The sequence below is a fragment of the Fusarium vanettenii genome (assembly GCF_000151355.1).
Source record: "Fusarium vanettenii 77-13-4 chromosome 7 genomic scaffold NECHAsca_22_chr7_11_0, whole genome shotgun sequence".
Lineage (NCBI taxonomy): Eukaryota > Fungi > Ascomycota > Sordariomycetes > Hypocreales > Nectriaceae > Fusarium > Fusarium vanettenii.
Genome location: NW_003315863.1, coordinates 585,895 through 607,768, shown reverse-complemented (window position 1 = coordinate 607,768; position 21,874 = coordinate 585,895). Strand labels below are relative to the sequence as shown.

Sequence of the window (21,874 nt, the reverse complement as noted above, 5' to 3'; positions counted from 1 at the left end):
TACTTCATGAAGTTTCGACTCGTGATGCTCCACATTCCATTGCGCCGTCACAATAATTTCCTCGCCAGCCTTACCATCGTCCTTTTTGTATGATTCTGAGCCCATGTTTGTAGCGCTAGCCGGCTTCTGGCCTCCTTCGAAAATTTCTTTCTCGGAGCCGTATCGTTCGTAAAAAGCTTCCCCCGGCAACGAAAGGGGGTGCTTGAAGGCGGCCTTCTTTCTTCCCTTGCCACCTATAGTCGCGAGCTGAAAACGACTACTGCTCTTACTGACGCCGGGAGTGCCCGCAGACCGAGGTCCGTTATATCCTGGATATCCTAAACGAGCACGTCTCACACCGCGTTGGATCAAAGGTGTGAGAACAGGCAGGTTGGTCACAACCATAGCCACGAAAGACTCTCGGCTGGACCACTCTCCAGCTTGTTGGGGGCCTTTTACGCCACCTTGGAGAATGTAACTGCACAGAAGACCTCCAAAGACTGCTGTGATGAGAACGCCACAGAAGATGATGACGAGAGCAATTTTCTTTGCTCTGGGAATGTTGGCGTTCCAGACTATCTAAAGAAGGAGGCTCGTTAGTATTCCAAGATTATTAGCCACTAAAAGACGGGTCCAATGTTCTTACCGGTAGGGGGATAGACATAATGTACGGGTCGGTGCTCAAGTTTTTCCAGATCAAGGTCCAAGCTTGAACGTGCGACACGACAGGATAGATGATGTACATGTCAGCAAAAGTCTCATCGGTGCCTGAGACTCTGAATGCACGCAGTTCCAGGATCAAGGTAGATCTGCCACTTCCTGTAAATGGGCCAGCATGAACACAGCATGGTGAAAAAGGTTCCAAGGAACGTCACCCCGACAATTGCAAAGCCAATATTGATCTTCATGGTCATGTCATCGACGCCATCTCCGAGGCGCTTGAAGATGAGCAGCCAGCATAGCTTGAGGCACCAAAGCAACACCGTATACACCAGCCAATCGAATAATTGTGTATGCGATCCATGAACTCGTCGGTAATATTCGTCGCTGTGGGGGTCGAGGGTTGCACGTTGTTCGTCCGTCATGCTGGATAACAAGATGAGTCAGCTTCCTAATACGTTTATATCCTCCGCTGAGGGGGTCACGAATCGAATGCTGTTTTAGGGCAAGGGCTTACGCATTGTTGGTCAATCCTTGCCAATAAGCTTGGTCAAGGGCTCGAAGAAGGGGTGGGGTCGTTAGTGCTGAGAATATCACCACGTGGTCAAACGTTAACAACTCACTCCAGCTAAAACCATAAGGTAGTCATTGGGAGCCAATCCTCCAAGCCCCATCCAACGCCATTGAGCACCGAAGCGAATGGTCACGATGATGAGGCTGAGCCCTAAATAAGTCCAAGCCTCAACCGTAAAGGCCGTCAAAGGGTCCAAGGCCATGCTGGCCGTCGAGTGGCCGAACTTTACGAAACAAAGGAAAGGGCAAAATGACAGGAAATGACGGGGTTTTCAGTCATCACAAATTGTATCTACGAGACTGGCTAGGTGTGGGACATGGCATCCTTCTTTAAAGTTGCCCGGGCAGCAACGGCAAGACTTCACAGGACAATGATAGAATTCGGTAGATGGACTCGCCTACCATTGGCTGTGGAGAGATTGCACCGCCGTTACCCGCGCCGCATTGACATCCCCCAACTGCCATCGCCAAGTAACTCTATATCCATGACCTGTCATAGATAAAATCAAGGGCAAAGTTATCTGAACGGGAGCATCCACGTTTGATACGAGCTAACGACGTGACTGCTATCTGCCTGCGCTATTCCTGTACCTCTAATCCTTAAAGACTCGCACTAGACCCGTTTTGAGAAGGACAGCGGGAAATGGAACCTAAATAGAGTATGAGAAGAAAGAGATCAAGACAACCGATCCCATCTGCAGCTCTACGGGGGAATTAGAGTTTAGGTGATGATAACGGGGAACAGGGGTGCATCGGTGATTGACAACCAACACATGTCAAATGTGTTTGCAAGGTCAGGGTAAAATACTAATGGCCCTTGAGCCGTCCTGCAAAGCGGTATTTGTGTTTCCCCGCTCTGAAAAATCAGCAGAGATTGGAAAACTGACGTCGTCATGTCGACCGAGGCTTGGAGATTTCCCCTCTTCAGCCATGCTCCATCTGTGGATCTGTTAGGTCGTATCGTTGATGATGGTGCGACGTCACCCTGGCTTCACTCCAACACGGGTGTTACTCCGCAGTTGAAGAGAGCTCCGCGTCTCGCCAAGCTGTCCCGATTCAGATTCCGCGGCGGCTCTCTTCAAGGTCCAGGACTGTTTGAACTGGATGCGATTGGGCCGTACGTACGGAGTATGCAAGGACTAATTGTCCCCATGTCAGCGAGCTGCAGGAGCATAGCCCGTAAAATCAGCTCATGAGGTCCCCTCGACAGAGCTCTCGAGACGTAAATACAGTGCCTGGTAGCTTCTGCAGCCGACGATCCGCTTTCTCAAGAAAATTTTCTCAGAAAAAGCAAAGAGAAAAACATGGCTGTTAAAATCGACATTTCCGTCTGTCACTCCCCTGTCCACTGTACTGAACCCTGCTAACTCTTTCTAGACCTACCCTGGTAACATCGTTAATGGCGAGTTCGCCGCTACCCCAGAGACCCGGCACTCGATCGATCCGTCCACGGAGCAGGCTCTGCCCGATGTCCCTGTCGCTACCGAAGAGCAGCTAGATCTCGCAGTCAAGCATGCCCGTGTCGCGTTTAATAAGTGGTCCAAGACCACCCACGAGGAGCGAAGCAAGCTAATGATCGCTTTTGCCGATGCCATTGAGGCCAATCGCCATGAGCTCGAGAAGCTGCAGTCCATGGAGCAAGGCAAGCCTTTGGGCTTGGCCGGGCAGGAGATGGACATGACCTTGACTTGGCTACGGGCCTTTGCTACCATGGAGGTCAAGGATGAGATTATTGAAGACACAGAGGAGAGAAGAATTACCTCGACGTTTCCCCCACTGGGCGTTTGCGGCGCCATCGTCCCTTGGAACTGGCCTATGCTCCTGGGATTGGGCAAAGTCGGTCCCGCAATCATGACAGGCAATGCCGTTATCATGAAGCCGTCTCCATTCACCCCATACTGCGATCTAAAATTTGGTGAGATTGGAATGTCAGTCTTCCCCCCAGGCGTGTTTCAGGTCCTTAGCGGCGACGATAACCTGGGTCCTTGGATGACGGCCCACCCTGGCATCGACATGATTAGCTTCACAGGATCAATTGCCACTGGTAAGAAGATTGCTGCCAGCTGCTCCAAGACATTGAAGCGAGTCGTTCTCGAGCTGGGCGGAAACGACGCTGCGATTGTCTGCGAGGACGTTGACATCGAAAAGTGTCTCCCCAAGATTACAATGCTGTCGTTCTTGAACTCGGGTCAGATCTGCATGTTGACCAAGCGAGTCTACGTGCACGAGAAGATTTATGACCAGTTCAGGGATGCCATGGTTGAGTTTACAAAGAACCATGTCAAGACTGGTGGCGCCTTTGAGGAGGGCGTGGTTGTCGGGCCAGTGCAGAACAGCATGCAGTAAGTTGTCTCCAATTGCTCTCAGCCAAATATGCTAACACACACACTAGATATGAGCTTGTCAAGAACATGTATTCGGAGATCGAGAAGCAAGGATGGAATGTCGCTCTTGAAGGCAAGATCCGAGAGACATCCAAGGGTTACCTTATCGAACCCGCCATCATCGACAACCCACCTGAAAACTCCCGCATCGTCGTCGAAGAGCCCTTTGGCCCCATCGTGCCGCTCCTCAAATGGTCGGACGAGCAAGACGTCATCGACCGCGCCAACGCCCTTGAGACAGGTCTCGGCGCCTCAGTCTGGAGCAAGGATCTGGACCGGGCTGAGAGAATGGGTCGCCAGATTAGCGCTGGAAGCGTGTGGATCAACTCGCACTTTGATGTTGCGCCTAATGTGCCGTTCGGTGGACACAAGGAGAGTGGTATCGGAATGGAGTGGGGCCTTGAGGGATTCAAGCGTTATACGAATAGCAGGAGTCTTTGGGTGTGGAAGAAGGTCTTTGCTTGAGGTTGTTAGCAGGTCGTGATCTTTGAGAAATACCTACGGGGCGAAACTGGGGTTTGAACAAGTGTTGAACGAAACTGAAGCGCTCAATACATCAGGAAATTATTGGAGCTACAGTTATTCTACGCAAATCCTTTGTTCTATCTGATAGACAGGTCTGCTCAAAGCCTAGTTCAACTCGCAAGATTCAAATGTCTCGTCGTATCATAGCTCTTCGTGCTCTTGGCCATTCAGCCACAGGTGGATGATACCTAGAAACTAAGGCGTTGTGTGGCCGCACAACTCACCTAACCTAAGGAGGCTTTGCGTAAATAAATAGGGGTGATATCATCTTTCAAATAAATGGAGTAAAATTGTATATATGGAACAAATATTCGATCCCACCATAGCTCCCGGGTGTCTAATTAGCAGCTTGTAGGTTAAGACTTCTTAGTGTTCATCTAAAACTTGCCTTTTCCCTCCCTCAATTGTAGTTTGCCGTTCAGAAATGGCTGGAATATTGCCTGTACTTTAAAGTTGATCAGATCCTGTTGTCTAGAAGGCTGTGATCTCAGGATTTGTACTCAAAGAAACAGTAGGGACATCTCGAGTAAAGCGAGCAATCTCTTAGTAGTCTCGATATTAGTTCTCCTGGCTATGTTGCTAGCCAACTCTAAATGTTAAATAGCCAATACCATGGCAGAGTATCAACTGTGCATACGCACCTACCATGTTGCTCCAGGCTCCGTAGAAAACATAATAGATGGCTCGATAGGGGCAGCAGGAGACGCTTGTCAAGTTATGCCTTGGTGAAACAACTTCTTGCGCGATAATTGACGCGTGAAAGGCCAGGGCGTATTTATACAGAATTCATAGTTTTGTCGCAACAGCAAACTTTGAGTTGTCCCCCGAAAGTATCTTTAGGCTTAACTATCCCATCAAGGGCCGAGCTTCAACTACGACAAGGAGTACCATACTCTTGCCAAAGTCATGTTAATGCAATCGACAGAATTAGTTTACTCATTTATATTCTATAGACAGCTGGCTGGGCCTATCGTAAAGTTGCCTATAATGTCATTTCTAAATGATTTGAGTTTGATGAGCTACTTGGTCGCTAAGAGGCACCACCTAGCCAGGTACCTGGCCACTCACTCCAAGCTGAGATCCGCTTTACCTAGTTTATTAAAAAATTATTGCATCACGGTACACGAGCTTAAGTGATGGCTCTATTTTAAAATAGCAGATGGCGCGGCGGGTTCATTTGAGAGAAGAAGCGGGTGCCACTGCTTCCCGTACGAGCCTGTCCTTTTCGGTCGATTATCGTCGGGTACTCCTCATGACATAGTGGTAGCACAGAGACCCAACAAAAAACTTACTGAATGGCCTTGTGTCTTCAGCTAAGGCTGTCATGACTTTAATTTCGTTGGATTTCGTTTGTATCTCCTTTAGGGAGGTCTACAAGGCTGCAGACTGTATAAGAGCCACAACTCTCTCCAGTCCATTCTGGTACCTTTACTGGCGATCCTTTGCCTCCCGCCAGTACATAGATAGAGGAGGGTTGAGCAGGCTTGGAGCTCTTACGCTGAGTATTCTCGAAACCTTGGGGTCCGATGTTAGCGATTCACCGTGTACCCTAATGCCCGATGCAAGCAAGCAAGCAAGCCGTCGGGCATGCGGGACTTGTACGTGAACGCCTTTCTCACTCAGTGTCGTGGCGTCAGGGCGAGCACCCATTGCTCTTCATGTATGCAGAAGATGTTACGGGGCTCATCCTCGGACTTGTTCAGTCGTCTTGAAATGCGACCCTATACTCCCTTCTTATTCGCCAAGGTCAAAACTTGTCGTCTCGTCCCCGCACTTGTTTCCCCAACCCACAGCTTATCACGGTAATCTCACGCGTGAACAACTTGCAGCAGAGGTCACGTTCTCCTCTGCCTTTTGGGATTAGCTGCGGGAACGTGGTGTTACTTTTTGGCTGGCCAACCCTCGTCGCGGTGCAACGACATTGACCAATGGCCGCCGAGGCAGTGCTACGTTGCAAATTGAGTGTCTCTGTCTCATTTAGATGGCAGGGTTACACCCAGGGCTGACGGTGACTGGGGAATTGATCCCGTCTGACAGTAAGTCGGGTGCCCTACGTCAACTAAATGAGATCAGCGCTGCGTTAACCCACTCTTGATTGACTTATTAGACCTGTGCAGAGCCGAGCAAAACGTTTCCCTAGACTGTCAAGTCAAAGCTATCATCATGCATTCTCTGGCTATTGTTGCACTCACCACCATCGCCAGTCTGGCCAACGCCGTCAGGGTCCCCTCTGTCAACGTTCCAGCATGCCCCAGGGTCGGCACCATCAGCTACTCCAAATCTGTCCCTGACCAGACCGACTTCCCCCTCACCAAGGTCGATCTCTGCTACACGCGAAACTCGCTCTCGTTGACCTTTACCGCCCACAACGAGACCAACTTTTACTTCGACCCCAATCAAGGCACCAACGATGACATCTGGGAGTACGAGGTCATGGAGGCCTTCATCTACAAGGGCACCGATGATCCCAAGACCTACCTAGAGTTCGAAGTCAACCCCAACAATGTGACGTATCAAGCGTTCGTTTACAACCCGTCCAAGGATAGGGCCGAGGGCGCGCCGTTTGATCACTTTTTCGTCTCCAACCCAGCAGCTGATGGTTTCTCTGCCACGACGAAGCTTGACAAGGCTGCCGAGTGCTGGGTCAGCAAGGTCAAGATCCCCTGGGGTCTTTTCAACGTCGACGATGGTGCTGCCAAGGGTACCAGGTGGAGGATGAACTTTTTCCGCACAGTCACCAGTCCATCCACGTTCCCTGATCAGGAGCTCGGAGCTTGGAGCTCACCAAACAAGGCAAGCTTCCACATCACCAAGTACTTTGGAAATGTCAAGTTTGTTTGAGCCAAGGTTGGAGTAAGAGTGTCCGCAGGATGGTTGTGAATGCGTGGCAACTTTCGCTGTTCGCTCGGCTACCTACTTGAAGCGCTGAAGAATACACAACTCCCAAGACAAACCTAAAACGAGTTCTCATAGTCAATCCAATAAACTCAATTTATTATACCGAAACATGCTTATCCTGTCATCTCCCTGCTCAATAGCAGCAAACCCATCATCACATGACGCCTCGCCATGAACTAACAATCGCTCACCAAAACTCATGCCTCGACTCTCTTCTCAGGGTGGCCCGCAGGCAAAACATCCGCAAGGGTCTCGTCTGTTCCCTTGAGGTCATCCTCCGTGTCAACATGGTCGCGGATCTTGAGCAGAATCACGGGAGCAGCCACCACAAGAGAAACGGAGAGCAGAACCCAGTTGCTGATGAACTCTGTCTTGAAGGGGGTCTTGCGCGCGTCAAGGTGATTCATGATTGCCGAGCCAGCAGACTGAATGCCCTTGTAGAAACCAACGTAGTTGGCAGATCGACGACCAGAGTTGGAGAGGGCGCCGATGAACCTGAATTGCATGTTAGTATCAAGATGAGAAGAAACACAACAAGACCAACATACCAATAAACACTGGCTTGCCAGCAAGCATCGTAGAAGCCATAAAACATGTACAAGAACATGGGCCCAACATAACCCGAGTCCTCCCAGTCAGCGCCAGTATAGCCCTTCTCTGGATCAACGCTGGCGCGAGTGTACTTCTTTTCAAAGGCATATCCGCCTCCCCAGATGGCAAAAGTAAGGATGAAGAGGACAACAAGAGCAGCCTTTGCACGAATAGTACGCCTGACGCTCTCGACATCGAGGAGATAACCCCAGATGCCGGCGGCGATAATCTGGAACAACCAGTACAACAGACTGTTGAGGGCCTTGGTTCGGGTGTTGAAGTAGGCACCGTTCACCGCGTTTTGCTGGTAGACGTAGAACCAGTTGGAAGAGAAGAACATGGGGAAGAGGAGAATGACAAAAGGCTCAAACTTGAGTGTCTCATAGAGACCAATGAGTTCACTTTGCCAGGTCGGATTCTTCATTAGGATGACGCGGGAGCCATCCTTGCGGACAATGTCGCCAGCGTTGCAGAGAGTGAGGGCCAGGCAAGCGCCAAAGAACATGAGAACGATGAAGCCAATATAAGTGCCGTCGCTGACTGTCTTGTTCACCTTGACGTTGATGTTCTCACCGAGAGGGATCTAGGAGGGAGTTAGTTGGATGTGGCACATGGAGCTGCGGAATTTGATGTATCGCAGATCTCAAGTTGGAGTGACTTACCAAGCTGCCAATAACAGCGCCCATGTTAAAGATTCCCCAGAACCAGGCAAAGTACTGTCCCTTCTGGCTCTCGTGCGGGTACGAGATCATGATGGTGCCCTGCGCCGTCCACAGAAGCGCAGCACAGATACCCAGCCAAACTCCAGCAAAGATGTTGAAGCCCGGAACATGCTTGTGCTCCGAGACGAGCAGACTGATGGCGTAGAGACCATAGCCAACACCTCCAAAAGCCAGAGTCCACCTCACTCCGAGCTTGTTGACAAATGTGCCTCCGAAGAAGCCAAAGACGGCGAATGTCGCGTAAAGGGCCGTGTTCTATCGCGAACATGAGCATTTACCAATGAACCATCAATCTCAATTACTAACCATGTTATCGGCCAGCGTCGCGTCCGTCTTTCCACCTCCTCCCATGCCACCCAAGGCATTGAACATGCCAGGACACATGAAGCACACAAAGGCGACCATGCCCAGCTGGATCCGAGGAGACGCATACCAGGGGAAAATCTTTCCAAAGAGGTGAATTCGTCGATACTTCCATCCACGAGGTAGATCGATCGTGTCTGCCGTGTCTGGCACGTGTGGCGTGGTGTCGACGTCGGCAGTCGGAGACGCGTCGGTACCAGCTGGGTTCTTGGACGACATGGTTACAGAAGCTATCAATGCGTCGAATTGAAATGAACAAATCGTCTCTGGACGGACCGAACCGTTGAATGTGGAGCTGGGTGTAGCTTTATACCCAGTGTTGAAGGATCGCGGTTCAAACCCAGTCGCAACACCATCGCGAGGCTGCCAGAAACGCGAGCTCCCTCATGCGACGTTACATATCAGCTGGCCTTTCATGGAACGTGCTGATAGGGCAGAGCGGTGCGGGGTGAGAAATACGCCGAAGGATCAACTGCTCAGATTGGGCAGTAAAATGTGCCGATCAAGCGCGTTATCCTTAGCGTCAGACAGGGAGGCAAGGGGCCGTCAGCATTTCTTATCGGGCCTCGTGAAGGCAGTATCTTGTGAAACATGGATGGCATGTAACCATGAGATAGGTACTGTATCTGGTCGGCAAGGATAGCAGGGAAATTCGGCTTGGTCTTTATCGACCATTCGACTGGTTGCAACAGTTGCAGTTTCTATAAACAGCCGACGCAAGATTGTCGATCAGTAAGCATGATAGGCATGTCAGATTCCCCTCAGAGGCTTCAGAGGCCGGTAACTGGCCACGTACCATGGATTTTTTACGTACATGGGTGAGATTTGTGCCGCTCCAGCTACTGTCATGGGGGCCATAGGACCTTTTCGACCCCAAGTTTCTTTTAAGATCAACGCATATGTGTCTGGAATACGAGGGGCTCTCAATGTCAGGAGCTTTTTTAGAAAACTTGCTTGAGAAACCCGGAACCCGACCTGGAGGGAAGCAGAAGGCTCAAACCCAAGCGAGTGCTCAAAACTAAGACAAAGTTGCTCAATAGATCCCATGCCGCGCATCACTGGATGGAGGCTTGGTAGTAATGTCTTTGGCAATGCAACAACAGGCGCGGTGTTTGAGGAGTACTGAAATGCGGGTCGCGTGACCACAAGGGAACCAAGGCAGGGGAGCAGGACTCAAGTCACAAACGCCAAAATAGGATGAATTTGCTCTTGAGAGATACTTCCAACTCTTACTATACAATTTCAACCAACTGGGACTCTCAGGAGACTTGCACAACCTACGCCTTGACTCAACCAGCAAAAGGGTAGGCCCACAGTGGAACCGCACAATTCTCAACGCCCACAAGCAAAAAGGAAACTGATCATGATGGGGATCGAACCCACAATCTTCTGATTCGTAGTCAGACGCCTTGCTGGAGGAATTGTTAGTGTGATTAGGTCGAAGAGGAGCTGTTTGAGGTTTCGTACCCATTGGGCCACACGACCGTGGTTGCTTGCCGTGGTTTTCGGGCCGCGGAAACACGCATCAAGACAAAGCCGGAAATCCTGTCAAGCACGTAACACGCACGTAACACTCGTTTCTGGGAGGGCCGCCGTGAAATGGAAGTTCCTTGAAAGGCCAGTTTGAGACTTGTATCACTCTGGAATGATGCTAGATTTGATGGTAAAGAAGGCATTGATTGGCGCCTTGTTCGTAATCAAGATGGGGAATTCCGTGAACCTGTCTTGTCTAGGGATAAACGAAGCTTGCTGCTCCTGTTACTGGCTACTAACGCTTGGAGTGCTAAAGTATTTACGATAAGATATACGTCGTTCTTATCAAACCAGCTCAAGGAGGATACTAACAGCTTTGTGCCTGACTATCTCCCGAGTCTTGACGAGGTTTTGTGAGATTTATGGGGTGTAGAACTACGAGAGAACCTGGCTATCCTCTGCTGTATGACTAGGGCCAAATCTTAGGCCATTTAAGGTCTTGATAGGCTTTAACCCTGCGTAAAGGAGCGGATGAGAGTTGATAATGATACGCAATATGTCTGGTACTAGGAAATCATTTCCGTTGATGAGGGCTCATGCTCATGCGCACTGGCTGGCAATAGTCCTAGGGCTTTTGGTTATGCTTCAAATCATAGCTTGTGAGGAGGGGATGATCTCATGGCAGAAGCCTCCATCTGCCCTCATCAGGACTGGGGCTTATGGAGCGGCGATCATGAGTGAACCAGAAATAGCTACGTGGCTCTCCAGGTCTGGGCTACCGTGTCTGCAAGGGAATGTTCTCCAACTATACTTATAGAGGACTTCTGGAGAACCATGGTGGCAGACCTAGTAGGCAAGGGCCGTCAAGTTCTGCAACACTTTGGAAGGTGGTATTGAAGAATAATTTGGCCTCGTAGCATACCCAGAGGGTAGATCAAGGCAACCCAGTTGACTTGGAAGGTGGTATGGGTATTTGCAGCGGTCCCAAGTGATGTGTCAAACCGGTGATAGGGCAGCTCCCGGGCAATGGGATATGATCGCCAAAGAAGGGGGCAGAACAACGAGAGAGTCCGCAATACTTACATGGGCATCTGAATGACTTGGTTCGTAGTCGCTGTTTAACCCCAACCCTAACCCTGAGAAGGATCTAGTCCAATAGATTGGTTTCCTAACATAAGGAAATAGCATTATTCGCGAGTAATCCGATTTTAGAACTCTGCGCCGTCGTCGCTGAGACACTTGGAGTTTCATAATGAATACATCCTGGAGTCCCTAGTCCATATCAAAAAGTTGAGTATTGCCCATTCAAGACCTTAAGGCCGTTACACCTAGCTTGCACTATCTTGTGAGCCAGAGAATGGAGTCGTCGTTTTCTGCGTTAACCTGACAAGAACTGCAGCAGTCTCGCCACACAGTAGACCCCATATCTTTCCAACCGCAAGCCTGAAACTCGTTTACTGATACTACCTGACCACTGAATTCAGAGTCGAAGGCTCATTGTGTGAACCTGGTGACGCTGCTAAAAGAATCCGTCGACCGCAATAACAAAGAGCACAATTGATGATACGTCTTGGAGTATAAGATTCAACGTAGAAAAACTGTGACCTATACTGAAGACTCACGGCCCCAGACTACTCTAGGGCTAGCCAAAAGATCAAAGAAGATGATAATAAACATATAACAGTATCAAAGCTCAATTCTGCATCACGAACTTGGATACGGTACACAAGAAGATTTGAGAATTCTCGCGCACTATAGAGTTTACATGAAATCAAATTCGTCATGACCGCGAATGATCGACACTCTCTCTCCGACGTTCAGATTCCTAAGTAGCTCCTGAAGAGTGTTGATGCTGCGCTTATGATGCAGTCTGTTATGGGGGGTCTTTGATCGGGTGAGCTGAGGACGAGCCGGTTGAGGGTGAAAATGAACGACCCGAATCAGAAGACGATATAGAGGAGATTGAAGACGAGTTTGCTTCGTTTGAAAATAAACCAGTGCTGCTTGAAAACGGCTATTCCGTTTCAAGGGCGTAGTAGGACATGACTGTAGGGTCCTGTCACACCAATCCTGTGCGTCCTGCCTGTTAACACGGCGTTGGACTATCAAGAGTGGAAGTGTTTTGTATTTGTTTTCGCGGCGGCTACTGGAGGGGCGAGTTAAGTTTTCCAGGCACTCGAGAGGTCTGGCCCGGGAGTTTGAGCTAGTATTTGAAGGCGACGGAGAAGGGCTTTGTAGGATAGGCATGCCAGGAGCGCAGTCAAATGGCATTATCGTGTTACCAGAAGGATGGAACATTACGCCAGGGGTTAGGCTGGTAGTGCAAAAGTTGATATAGAAGATTGTTAAAACTTTGATGCGGAGAAGTCATTAGGTGCGAGGGAGAGGTAGTGTTGTAAGGCGCTGGTTTTTCAATGAGGGTATTATTTAAGAAATCCGATTTGTTAGACGAGTTGGTTTGCAGGGTCGCCCGGGAATGCATCAATCATCAACAGGTAAGCGCGTAGAGGCAGTGTCGGTACATTCGCCTGTGAAATCGTTCGCATGACTAGTACCAAAAGTTGCACCTAAATCTCAGTTAATGGAATGGAAACACGATGGTCTGATGTGGATGGCAAAATAGAATTGGCTGCAAAAAGAAATGTCGATGGTTCAAATAATCAGGCGTGTCAAGACTCAACTTGGGTATGCGTCTTGGTTGTGTACGGTTGTACTGTTTTTTATGAGTTGCTTTGAGGCACTCACCCCCGACCTTGTGTAACCTTTTGAGCAAGTTTCAAGACCAAATCCTGTCAGTTTTTGATGCAATGGCTTAAGTTGTGATTGGCTCTGGAAATTAGCCGACTGATGAGTTTTACCCAAGGTTGCATGAAAATGACCCACTTTCGGGAGCAGGTTTTAGCGCCATCGATAGGTCGTGTTTGTTTCTAGATGCGCTAGGCCAGGGTCTAACCCCATAGACTCCATCTCGTTGCGTGCGTGGATCTTTAAACATCTCGCAGTAGTCATACTTGGCGCCCCCGTTTACCGACAATCGCGTCAGGTCATCCTTAGAGAAGGCGGAAGGGGTAATGTAGAAGCTTTCCGGGTAGAAGTAACTCTTCTCACCAAACATCTTCTTGAACCTCCCGACGTCGTTCCTGACTTGTTCGGCCTCCTCGTCGGATCGGACCATCAGCAGCACCTCTCTCTCGGGCGCCAACCGAGGACGCTGCCCAGAGACGACAAGGCTGAGGGAGCCGCCTGCCCTTTGGCATCCGTCAAAGATGCGGTGCGTGCTCAAGAGTTCTCCAAAATCAGGGTCGATGAACGTCCTCACGGGTGAGTTGCGTACATTCTTTTGAGCAGCCCGCCTGTTCTGGGACGCCCACAACTGCTGTTCAAGAGAAATGATGCGGTGGTTCAAAGCTTCAAGAATCTGAACAACCTGATCGTTCATGGCGTTGGACGGGGGTGAAGGGTTATGGGGTGGGTGGCTCTGGGATGGGCCAAACATCTGGGGCATGTACCCCTGCGCCGAAGTTGAAGACGGTACTCGAACTGAGCTCCCCTGAGGAGTTTCAGGCCAGCTACGTGAAGGGAGAACAGGTCGTGAAAACATGATGACTCTTGATGGTGAAGAGAGGTGTAGACAAGGTAAAGATGGATGTAGGTAGTGTAAAGATGGATGTAGACAATGTAAAGATAAGGTGCAAGATCGTGGACGCGCAAAGAGACTGGTGGAACAAGTGGGAAAGAGGCTGTCTTATGTATGTTCGCAGTCGACGGCTGATTGCGATGGGTGACCCGAGGCTGGGCATGCCACAAGAAGAGCTCGTCAAGAACATTTGGGGAGATCAAAGACGAGGGCATCGCGAAAACCCTGAGAATTCGCCCATCGAGTGATCCATTGACTGATCCGAAGTCATCCGCCTGGTTTGCAGTGGTAATACTTGGGTGATTGCTGCGTCCCAACCTCTACAGGGATCGACCCCCTGAGGCGGAGTAAGCCCTTGCATCTTGTCTCACCTGATCAAGCCAGGATGGCAGGGTTATGCGCTCAAGTTTGAGCTTGGGCCCCTGTCCCCCTGCCCCCAACAGGCAAGTACCTACCACGACAGAGCACGTACCGGCTCGCCAATCTTGATGCTAATCTTGACCTCGACGGCATCCGTAACGTCACTACCCTACAGTGATGGCCATGGAAGCTCTTTGCTGTGCATGAGACTGCGCAATTGAGGTCTAGGTAGCGGCCTCATAGTCAAGTAGATCAGAATACAACTCTGCTTCTCTACATCTGGTATCAAATTCGTAGCCTTGGTCCTGGAACAGATAGTCTCTAGTGTTGGTTGCCATTTGTGAGATCTTCTCTGCAAAGAGGTTGCTTGCTTCCAGTCACCTACACTTACCACTCACTCATGCAATGAACTGCTTGCCTGCGTTCCACTCGGGTACCTGCAGTGGTACTCTGTACCGAGACGCAAGGTACTGCAACTCTCAACTCTTGACGCAATTGCCGATCAACCCCTGCTCACCTAAGCCCCTCCTTGCCTCTCCTTGCCCCTCCTTGCGTGAGCTAGGAAGGCGAGTACGCTTCAGAATGGAGGTATCTAACCGTCTTGGAAACGCTCGGATCCATTTCCCCGCCACCTTCGGAAAGGGACGGTTGGGCATCCCGAGTCTCAATTTCAAAGTTCAAAGTCCTGAAAACCAGAAAGAGAGAGAGAGAAAACAGGCAACCCTCATGGTCCGATTTTTCTGATTGGGTGCCTTTTTTCCCTTCTGAACATTCGGATGGTTCGAATTTTTCATTGGCCGCCGATTTTTCTTCTCCATCCTCGTTCAATCTGCGAGTTACTGATTGCAATTCATTATTAAAGTGCTGCCCCGGACCCTCGAGGTCACTCACTTCATCTTCATCACAGTCTCTCTTGCAACACCAACACCAACACCGCCCATGTCAGCCTAGATCTGGCGATACTCTCCCATCTTGACTTTTCTTTTGACTTTGGTCATCATTCACAAGAAGCAAAACTTGTTCAACTCAGCTCGGAGCGCGTTTGCTGTGGCAGCTTTCTACGCACTTCGCAATCCCTCCCCTTTGTTGGTAAGAGCTACCTGAGGGTCTTGCTTCGTTCTCTCGAAGCGGTTGTTTCTTGATGACTAACATCTCTACTCTTCTCGTGGCAGTCTCTCTCTCTCTCTCTCTCTCTCTCTCTCTCCCTCGCCCTCTCTCTTCTCCCTCTCTCTCTCTTCTCCCTCTCTCTCTCTTCTCTCTTTAATCTCTCTGTCTTTTCATTGTCTCTCGTTCTCTCAGAGCTTCAGACCTTCTCTTATCTTTGACCTTTCCGGGGTGACTAACATTTCTGTGTTTGTTGATCGCTAGAGTCGACCCTTGTCTACGCACTCCTCCTCACTACGACATCTATCCATCGCCTACCCATCCTCCTACTTGCCTGCCTTTACGAGGGCTGTGCAATTTTCATCTTGACGTCGTAAGTTTTTGATCATTCTCCTATTTCCCAGTTTTACTGCCGATGCCTGGATGCGAAAGGCCGCGTATCTCTGTCCACCAATCTGCTGCCCGGGCCATCATTGCTGACACCCTTTGCCAATGCAGCTACAGACAACCTTTGCCAATGCAGCTACAGACAACGAGTTTTGCCGACCAAAAACTCATCGACTTTGAGTCTTCAGCCCAGCTTAGAGAGGGACTAGAGAAACGATGGCCCGCGGCAGATTGACGATCCAGGGCGAAGGGCCCAACGAAAGTCTTGGCGACGACAACTCGAACTCCTCCTCGGACTACGCCTGCTCTTCGGACGACTCGGATGACGACTCGGATGACGACGGCGACCTGAGCGACGATGATCCCGCTTTTGACGGCGATTTTGAAAACCAATTGTTCGACGAAAACGAGGTCCCAGCCTCTGCGTTGAGAGGTTTCGAGGCCAAGGCAACCGAAACATTTCGAGTTTGGAGTATCAACCTCAAGATGGCAGACAAGAGATTCACGGCCCTGAAAAAGTATGTTGCCCGACGCCGCGAAAATCCCGACAAGCCCGAAAACCCCGACAAGCACAAAAATCCCGACAAGCAAGGCCCTCCCGATGTGATTGCAGTCCAGGATCCCAACACGTCGCAAGTGTTCAGACGCCTGCCTGGCTACAACATATGGTATAAATCAAAGGGGACGTTCACCGAGGAAGACAACCCTACCAGGCGGCGCAAAAAGGCACGTGCACGTGCACGGCGTGGTACTCAATCGGCCTCAGAGACTAACCCAATCCCGAACCAACATGTTCGCCCCGAGCGAGAGAAACCGGAACTGTACAAGGTGCTTTTCTATGTTCACAAATCAATCCCACCGGAGTCCTGGGACGTGGTGGCGCCCGACGACGGACCCAACAAGGGCTTGGTTGCAACCCTCGTGTTGACAACCAGTTCCGATACATTCCGGCTCTACAACGTTTACAACCATGAAACACAATTGGACGTCGGCGAACTGTCAGCCACGATTGTGGGAGATGGCCCCCGTATGCTGGTCGGAGATTTCAATTTCCACCATCCTGATTGGAGCGGCCACGGCAAAGGACGAACAGAGGCTGGCGATCGGTTTGCCACTGCTGTCAAGGGTGCGAAACTGGAACTTGTCACCGAAAAAGGCATCATCACCTACTCCAACTCGCAGGATACGTCCAAGAGGAGTTCGACCCTGGATCTTACGTTTGTGAGTGAAGGAATCGGATCTCCCAGGCCATTGTGCGGTCTGATTGAACCTCCAGGGTTCGAGAGCGACCATCGAATTGTCGAGACCGTAATAAGACTGCCCATAAATCGACAGTGCAAAACCCGACGCTGCTGGGACAAGGTCACACCGGAGCGCTTCCAGCAAGTTCTTATCCCTCTCCTTCCACCAAAAGACCGCCCTATCGAAACTGAAGACGATTTCGACGAATACTTGACGGAAATCAGCGAAGGCCTGACTAGGGCGACAAGATTGGTTGTCCCACTAAAAACCTATGGCCGTCAATGACAACCCACGGTCCTGGACCAGATTCATCACACGATAGCCCGGCTAGAGGACCTTCAGGAAAGGTCTAAGCTGCTGGAGCACGAGGATGCTGTGTCAGACCAGGAACACCTTCGACGACGTATCCAAAGACTGGAACAGAGGGCATGGCAACTTTCTACCGAGAGGCGGTCCGATACCCCGCGGAAGGCGTTCGGCCTGGCCAAGGCGGCGCGTCAGTGGAACCAACCGCAAGAGGCATGCCATGTGCCACCATTACTTCACAATGAGGTATATGTTCATGATAACAAGGAGAAGACTGAGACCTTTGTCAAGGTCATATTCCGAGACAACGACGACAGCAGGTCCAAGGTCGTGCCGGACTATCCCAGGCCTAGGCCAAATGATGGAAGGCCCAAACACGTCATGTCCCAGGAATTGTATGACGCCGAGTTGTGTCAAAACATCAAGGATCTGCCCCGAAGAAAGGCCTCCGGACCCGACGATATCCCCAATGAAGCCATACAATTGGGCGGCGATCCCCTCCGATACCATCTGCTCCGATGCTTCCAGGTCTGCCTCAAGCTGGGCTACCATCTGGCCATCTTCAAAGACTCGATCCTGATCATGTCGCGGAAATCCGGCAGAGAACCCCATCTCCCCAAGAGCTGGCGCCCGATTGCATTGCTGTCATGCATTGGCAAGCTACTGGAGAAGATAGTGGCGCTGAGAATGGTTGCCGCTCTCAAGGATCGCCTCGTGTCAACCCAGTTTGGTGGTAGATCTACCACGGAAGCGCTACAGTTCATGCTGGCCATCGTCTATGGTGCTTGGTCCAAATCTCCCCCCAAAGTCGTCACGTTACTCGCTCTTGACATTAGCGGTGCCTACGACAACATGGACAGAGCAAAACTCCTCGAGAGGCTGGTGGACGAAAGCATGCCAGACTGGATCATTGGCTTCAACCGATCGTTTCTCTCCAACCGCCGCGCCCGCTTTCACATGCCCGGCTACAAGTCTGATAGCATCGGCCTACAGACGGGTATTCCCCAGGGCTCACCGCTCTCGCCCATTCTGTTCCTCATCTACGCATCCCCTCTTATGCACGTGAGTTTGAGTGATATGAAGGATTCAAAAGGAGGATTTTGCGACGTCAAAGTCTACACCTTTTCTTTCGTCGACGATACCTACCTCATCGCTGTGTCCAAAAGCTACGAGCGCAACTGCAGAGCTCTGGCAGCCATTCACAACAGACTCCTGGAAATCGCGAGGCCCCTCAGTATCACGTTTGGACCTGAAAAGTACGACCTGATGCACTTCCGACGACCGGGAGGAGAATATGGTGGCGACAGAACCGTTGTCCCTGACATTGTCGGATTTACAAAGACACCCCAAACCACACTAAGGGTCCTCGGCGTTGAAGTTGATTTCCAGTTGAAGTGGACGGCGCACATCGGCAAGATCACCAACGACGTCAATCGAAGTTTGGGATATTTGACTCAGATTTCTGGAACCACTTGGGGCCCCAGCCTGCAAAGGATGCGCCAGTTTTACCTGACCAAGATCCGGCCCATGATCACCTATGCCTGCGGGGCGTGGTTCATCAGGAAATGGCGAGACGGGGGACGTTTTTCTTGGTGCTTGGCGAAGGAACAGATCAAAGAGCTCGAGTCTTTGCAGCACAAGTGTCTTCGAAAACTCTCGGGCTCTTTCTTCCAGACGAAAGGCATAATCCTTGAGAAGGAACTGCACATCGAGGACATTTGGACCGTGTTGCATGCGCAGGCCAGTACACAGCGAGCAAAGGTTTTCTCCAGAAGCTGGACAAGGGGACGTCCCAATCTGATGAATAAGCCGTCAGGAAAGGACGAGAAAAACCCACACCTGGTGTTGACGTGGTATGCTCAGAAGACGTTCCAAAAGGCCAGGATAGCATTCGAGGAAGGCAATGGCCCAGAAGCTGTCAAACGCTGGGACAACGAAAAGACGCGCAACACAATCATCAGCCGCTGGATCAAGAAAACGGTGGCAATCCCGGGCTGCGCGCGGCGATGGGCTACGTACGTTGATGACAGGAAGAGTGGTAAGGAGAAGCAGATGGAGACGGGTCCGAAAAAGTGGGTGTCGAAGCTGCCAGCTGCTCTGACAGAACCATGGGGCAAGGAGAGCTTCAACTACTACCGAGGCCTATCCAGGCCGCAAAGCACCATGCTGCTCCATTGCCGAACCGGCATTATCGGCCTCAACTCGCACCTCAGCAAGATCAACGTAAGTCTTCTCGCTCCTCGCTCCCCATGACTGGATGCTGACCTGACTTTCCAGCCCCAAAAATACCCGTCCCGGCTTTGTCCCTGCCGGCAGGGTCCGCAAACGCCATTCCATCTGTTCATCGAATGCAGGCAACTCCGAGATCAAAGGCAACTGTTGCAGAGCGTCGCCCAGCACACAAACTACGACCTGCTACTCACCAGGGATGCAAAAATCGCTGCCGAATGGGCCATCAGTTACTTCCCCATCGACCAGTTCGAGGACGCCCAGGAGCATTCTCAATTCCCCCCTATCCAGGACACTCCTTCACTGCCCCGCGACCCCCACCTGGCTCCAATGGCCACCCCATTCTCCCCTGGAGGGAGAACTGCACAGACTCTTTCTCGTCAAGGGCCAGCCGGGGCTGCTCCTGGTGGGACAGCAACCCGAATCTCTCATGGAACATCGACATTGTCCCCTCGACAAGCCCATCAATGTCGAGGGCCAGCCAGGGCTACGCCCCGGACCTCTCAAGGAACACCCGCATTCTCCCCCGGAGGGAGATTTGCACAGGCCCCTTCTCATCAAGGGCTAGCCAGGACTGTTCCTAGAGCGACAACGACCCCGACCTTGCATGGAGCACTCGTGTTCTCCCATGGAGGGGGGAGAACTGCCCAAGCCCCCCCAACCAGGACTGGTCCTCGAGAGACATCGACATCGCCCCCGACCCCGATCCCGATCCCGATCCCGACCTCGCATGGAGCATTTGTATTCTCATATGGAGGGAGAACTGCCCAAGCCCCTCCAGCTAGGACTACTCCTCGAGAGACATCGACCACGAACCCGAATCTAACCTCGCATGAAGCATTCGTGTTCTCCCCCGGAGGGAGAATTCCGCAACCCCCCCCCTACTACAACTATTCCCAGAGAGACAGGGACCCGGATCTCTCATGGAACATCGACATTCTCTCCTGGAGGGAGAATTGCTCAAAACCCTCATCGAGATCCAACGACGACTACTCCTGCAGAGATATCGACCCCGACCCCGACCCCGACCTCAACCTCGCGTGGAGTCTTCGTATTCTCCGGAGGGAGAACTGCGTAACCCTCCCAGAGAACGGCTGGATCCTCCGCTACCCTGCCACTGCCTCATTGGGGGATCCAGACTTCTCCTGGAGAGAGTATGACCCAACCCTCTCATGGAGCAACCTCATTCTTCCCTGGAGGGAGAATGTCCTCTCCGTGAGGGAACATTCCCGGCCTCCCTTGAAGGGAGAGATGCCGGATTTTCTTTCTGGGTAAATTCCCAGCTTCCCCCGGAGGGATAGCTATTCGATTGCCCGCTCCTAGCGGGAGTGGGCATTATTCATTGTGTTCAAAGATGATGTGTGCGCCAACCAGTGAGTTTCTTTCTTTCTCTCTCTTACCTCTCCCTCACGTCTCTCACCTCTCTCTTACATCTCTCTCATGTCTTCGCAACCTGCAGTAATCGTGCTAACTCACTCTCTGGACAAATTTGGCAATTCGCCGAGATGTCGCATTCAAGCTCTAACTAAGCCCGTACTCCTGTAAGTCCCAACCCTTCGATACCCACAAAACAAGCCGCTCAGTGCGCAGCACAGGTTGACTCACCCCAGCAGCCACCACCCAAACCTTTGCATCTGTAAGCTCGATCCCTTCGATATCCGCTCAGTGCAGGACAGGCTGACTAACTCCAGTAGTCACGACCGAAACCTTCCTCCTCGTAAGCCTCATTCCTTCGATGCCCACAACACAAGTCGCTCACTATGCAGGACAGCTTGAGTCACTCCTGTGACTCAACGACTTGAAAACCTTGATCCCCTCCCCGTAAGTTCCACCTCCTCGCCACATGCGCAACAAGTCACTCAGGGTGTGGTCAGGTTGACTCATGCCAGAAAGAAGCCCCAGCAACGTGTCCTCCACAACCCATCCTGTATGAAACCCAATCATTCTTGCAGCCAGTACTCTTGAATCGTTTTACTAAATGATTTAGCCACAGCCGACTTCCCCGCTTCATACATGGTCAGTAGGTTATCTTAATGGATCACTCTTGAGCCGCATCTGATCGATTTTCACAGTCCTTTCAGCGGCTTCAACGTCGCAACCAGCTCCAGCAGGCTATCGACCCAGCCCGTGTTGTAAGTAGCCCTTACCGATCGAAGTCATCTTGCTTATGTGTCGATGTAGCATCATCATCGCCTTGACGAGGCGGCGCCTTGCGGACTTTGTAAGTCCTTTAAGCTCCGGTAGCTCCGTATGTCGTACGAAGCGCCTAAGCGCTCGAGGTGCCCCTAGGCGCTTTGAAGCTGCGAGAAACGCCTCGCAGGCCAGGATGGCCAATTGTATGTTCTAAGTATTGCTTTATTTGTATCATTACTAATTCTTTTTCTTTCTTTAGCGATGTATTGTTTTCCTTTGAGCACCATTCGCTGGTCGCTATGATCTAG

General features: G+C 51.1%; 5 protein-coding genes across 5 annotated transcripts; 2 read left to right on the top strand and 3 right to left on the bottom strand.

The window, feature by feature from the left end:
- Window positions 1-336: 336 nt before the first annotated feature.
- NECHADRAFT_26107 (uncharacterized protein) lies at window positions 337-1,382 on the bottom strand (the record flags this gene model as incomplete). Its single annotated transcript, XM_003044407.1, has 5 exons — window positions 337-558; window positions 626-687; window positions 755-1,065; window positions 1,157-1,223; window positions 1,259-1,382. Coding segments are annotated over 5 exons (786 nt in total), but the record flags the coding sequence as incomplete, so codon positions are not given.
- A 723-nt stretch (window positions 1,383-2,105) lies between these two features.
- Window positions 2,106-4,061, top strand: NECHADRAFT_83186 (uncharacterized protein; the record flags this gene model as incomplete). Its single annotated transcript, XM_003044526.1, has 3 exons — window positions 2,106-2,333; window positions 2,590-3,554; window positions 3,605-4,061. The coding sequence occupies 3 exons, from the start codon at window positions 2,106-2,108 to the stop codon at window positions 4,059-4,061; spliced, it is 1,650 nt and encodes a 549-aa protein (XP_003044572.1).
- Window positions 4,062-6,284: 2,223 nt separating this feature from the next.
- NECHADRAFT_45731 (uncharacterized protein) lies at window positions 6,285-6,962 on the top strand (the record flags this gene model as incomplete). The annotated part of the gene is made up of 1 exon (XM_003044525.1): window positions 6,285-6,962. One exon carries the CDS (start codon window positions 6,285-6,287, stop codon window positions 6,960-6,962), a length of 678 nt encoding a protein of 225 aa, XP_003044571.1.
- A 254-nt stretch (window positions 6,963-7,216) lies between these two features.
- On the bottom strand, window positions 7,217-8,914 carry NECHADRAFT_45714 (uncharacterized protein; the record flags this gene model as incomplete). The annotated part of the gene is made up of 4 exons (XM_003044406.1): window positions 7,217-7,514; window positions 7,568-8,193; window positions 8,273-8,587; window positions 8,639-8,914. 4 exons carry the CDS (start codon window positions 8,912-8,914, stop codon window positions 7,217-7,219), a joined length of 1,515 nt encoding a protein of 504 aa, XP_003044452.1.
- A 4,108-nt stretch (window positions 8,915-13,022) lies between these two features.
- Window positions 13,023-13,769, bottom strand: NECHADRAFT_83183 (uncharacterized protein; the record flags this gene model as incomplete). The annotated part of the gene is made up of 1 exon (XM_003044405.1): window positions 13,023-13,769. One exon carries the CDS (start codon window positions 13,767-13,769, stop codon window positions 13,023-13,025), a length of 747 nt encoding a protein of 248 aa, XP_003044451.1.
- Between the last annotated feature and the right edge of the window lie 8,105 nt (window positions 13,770-21,874).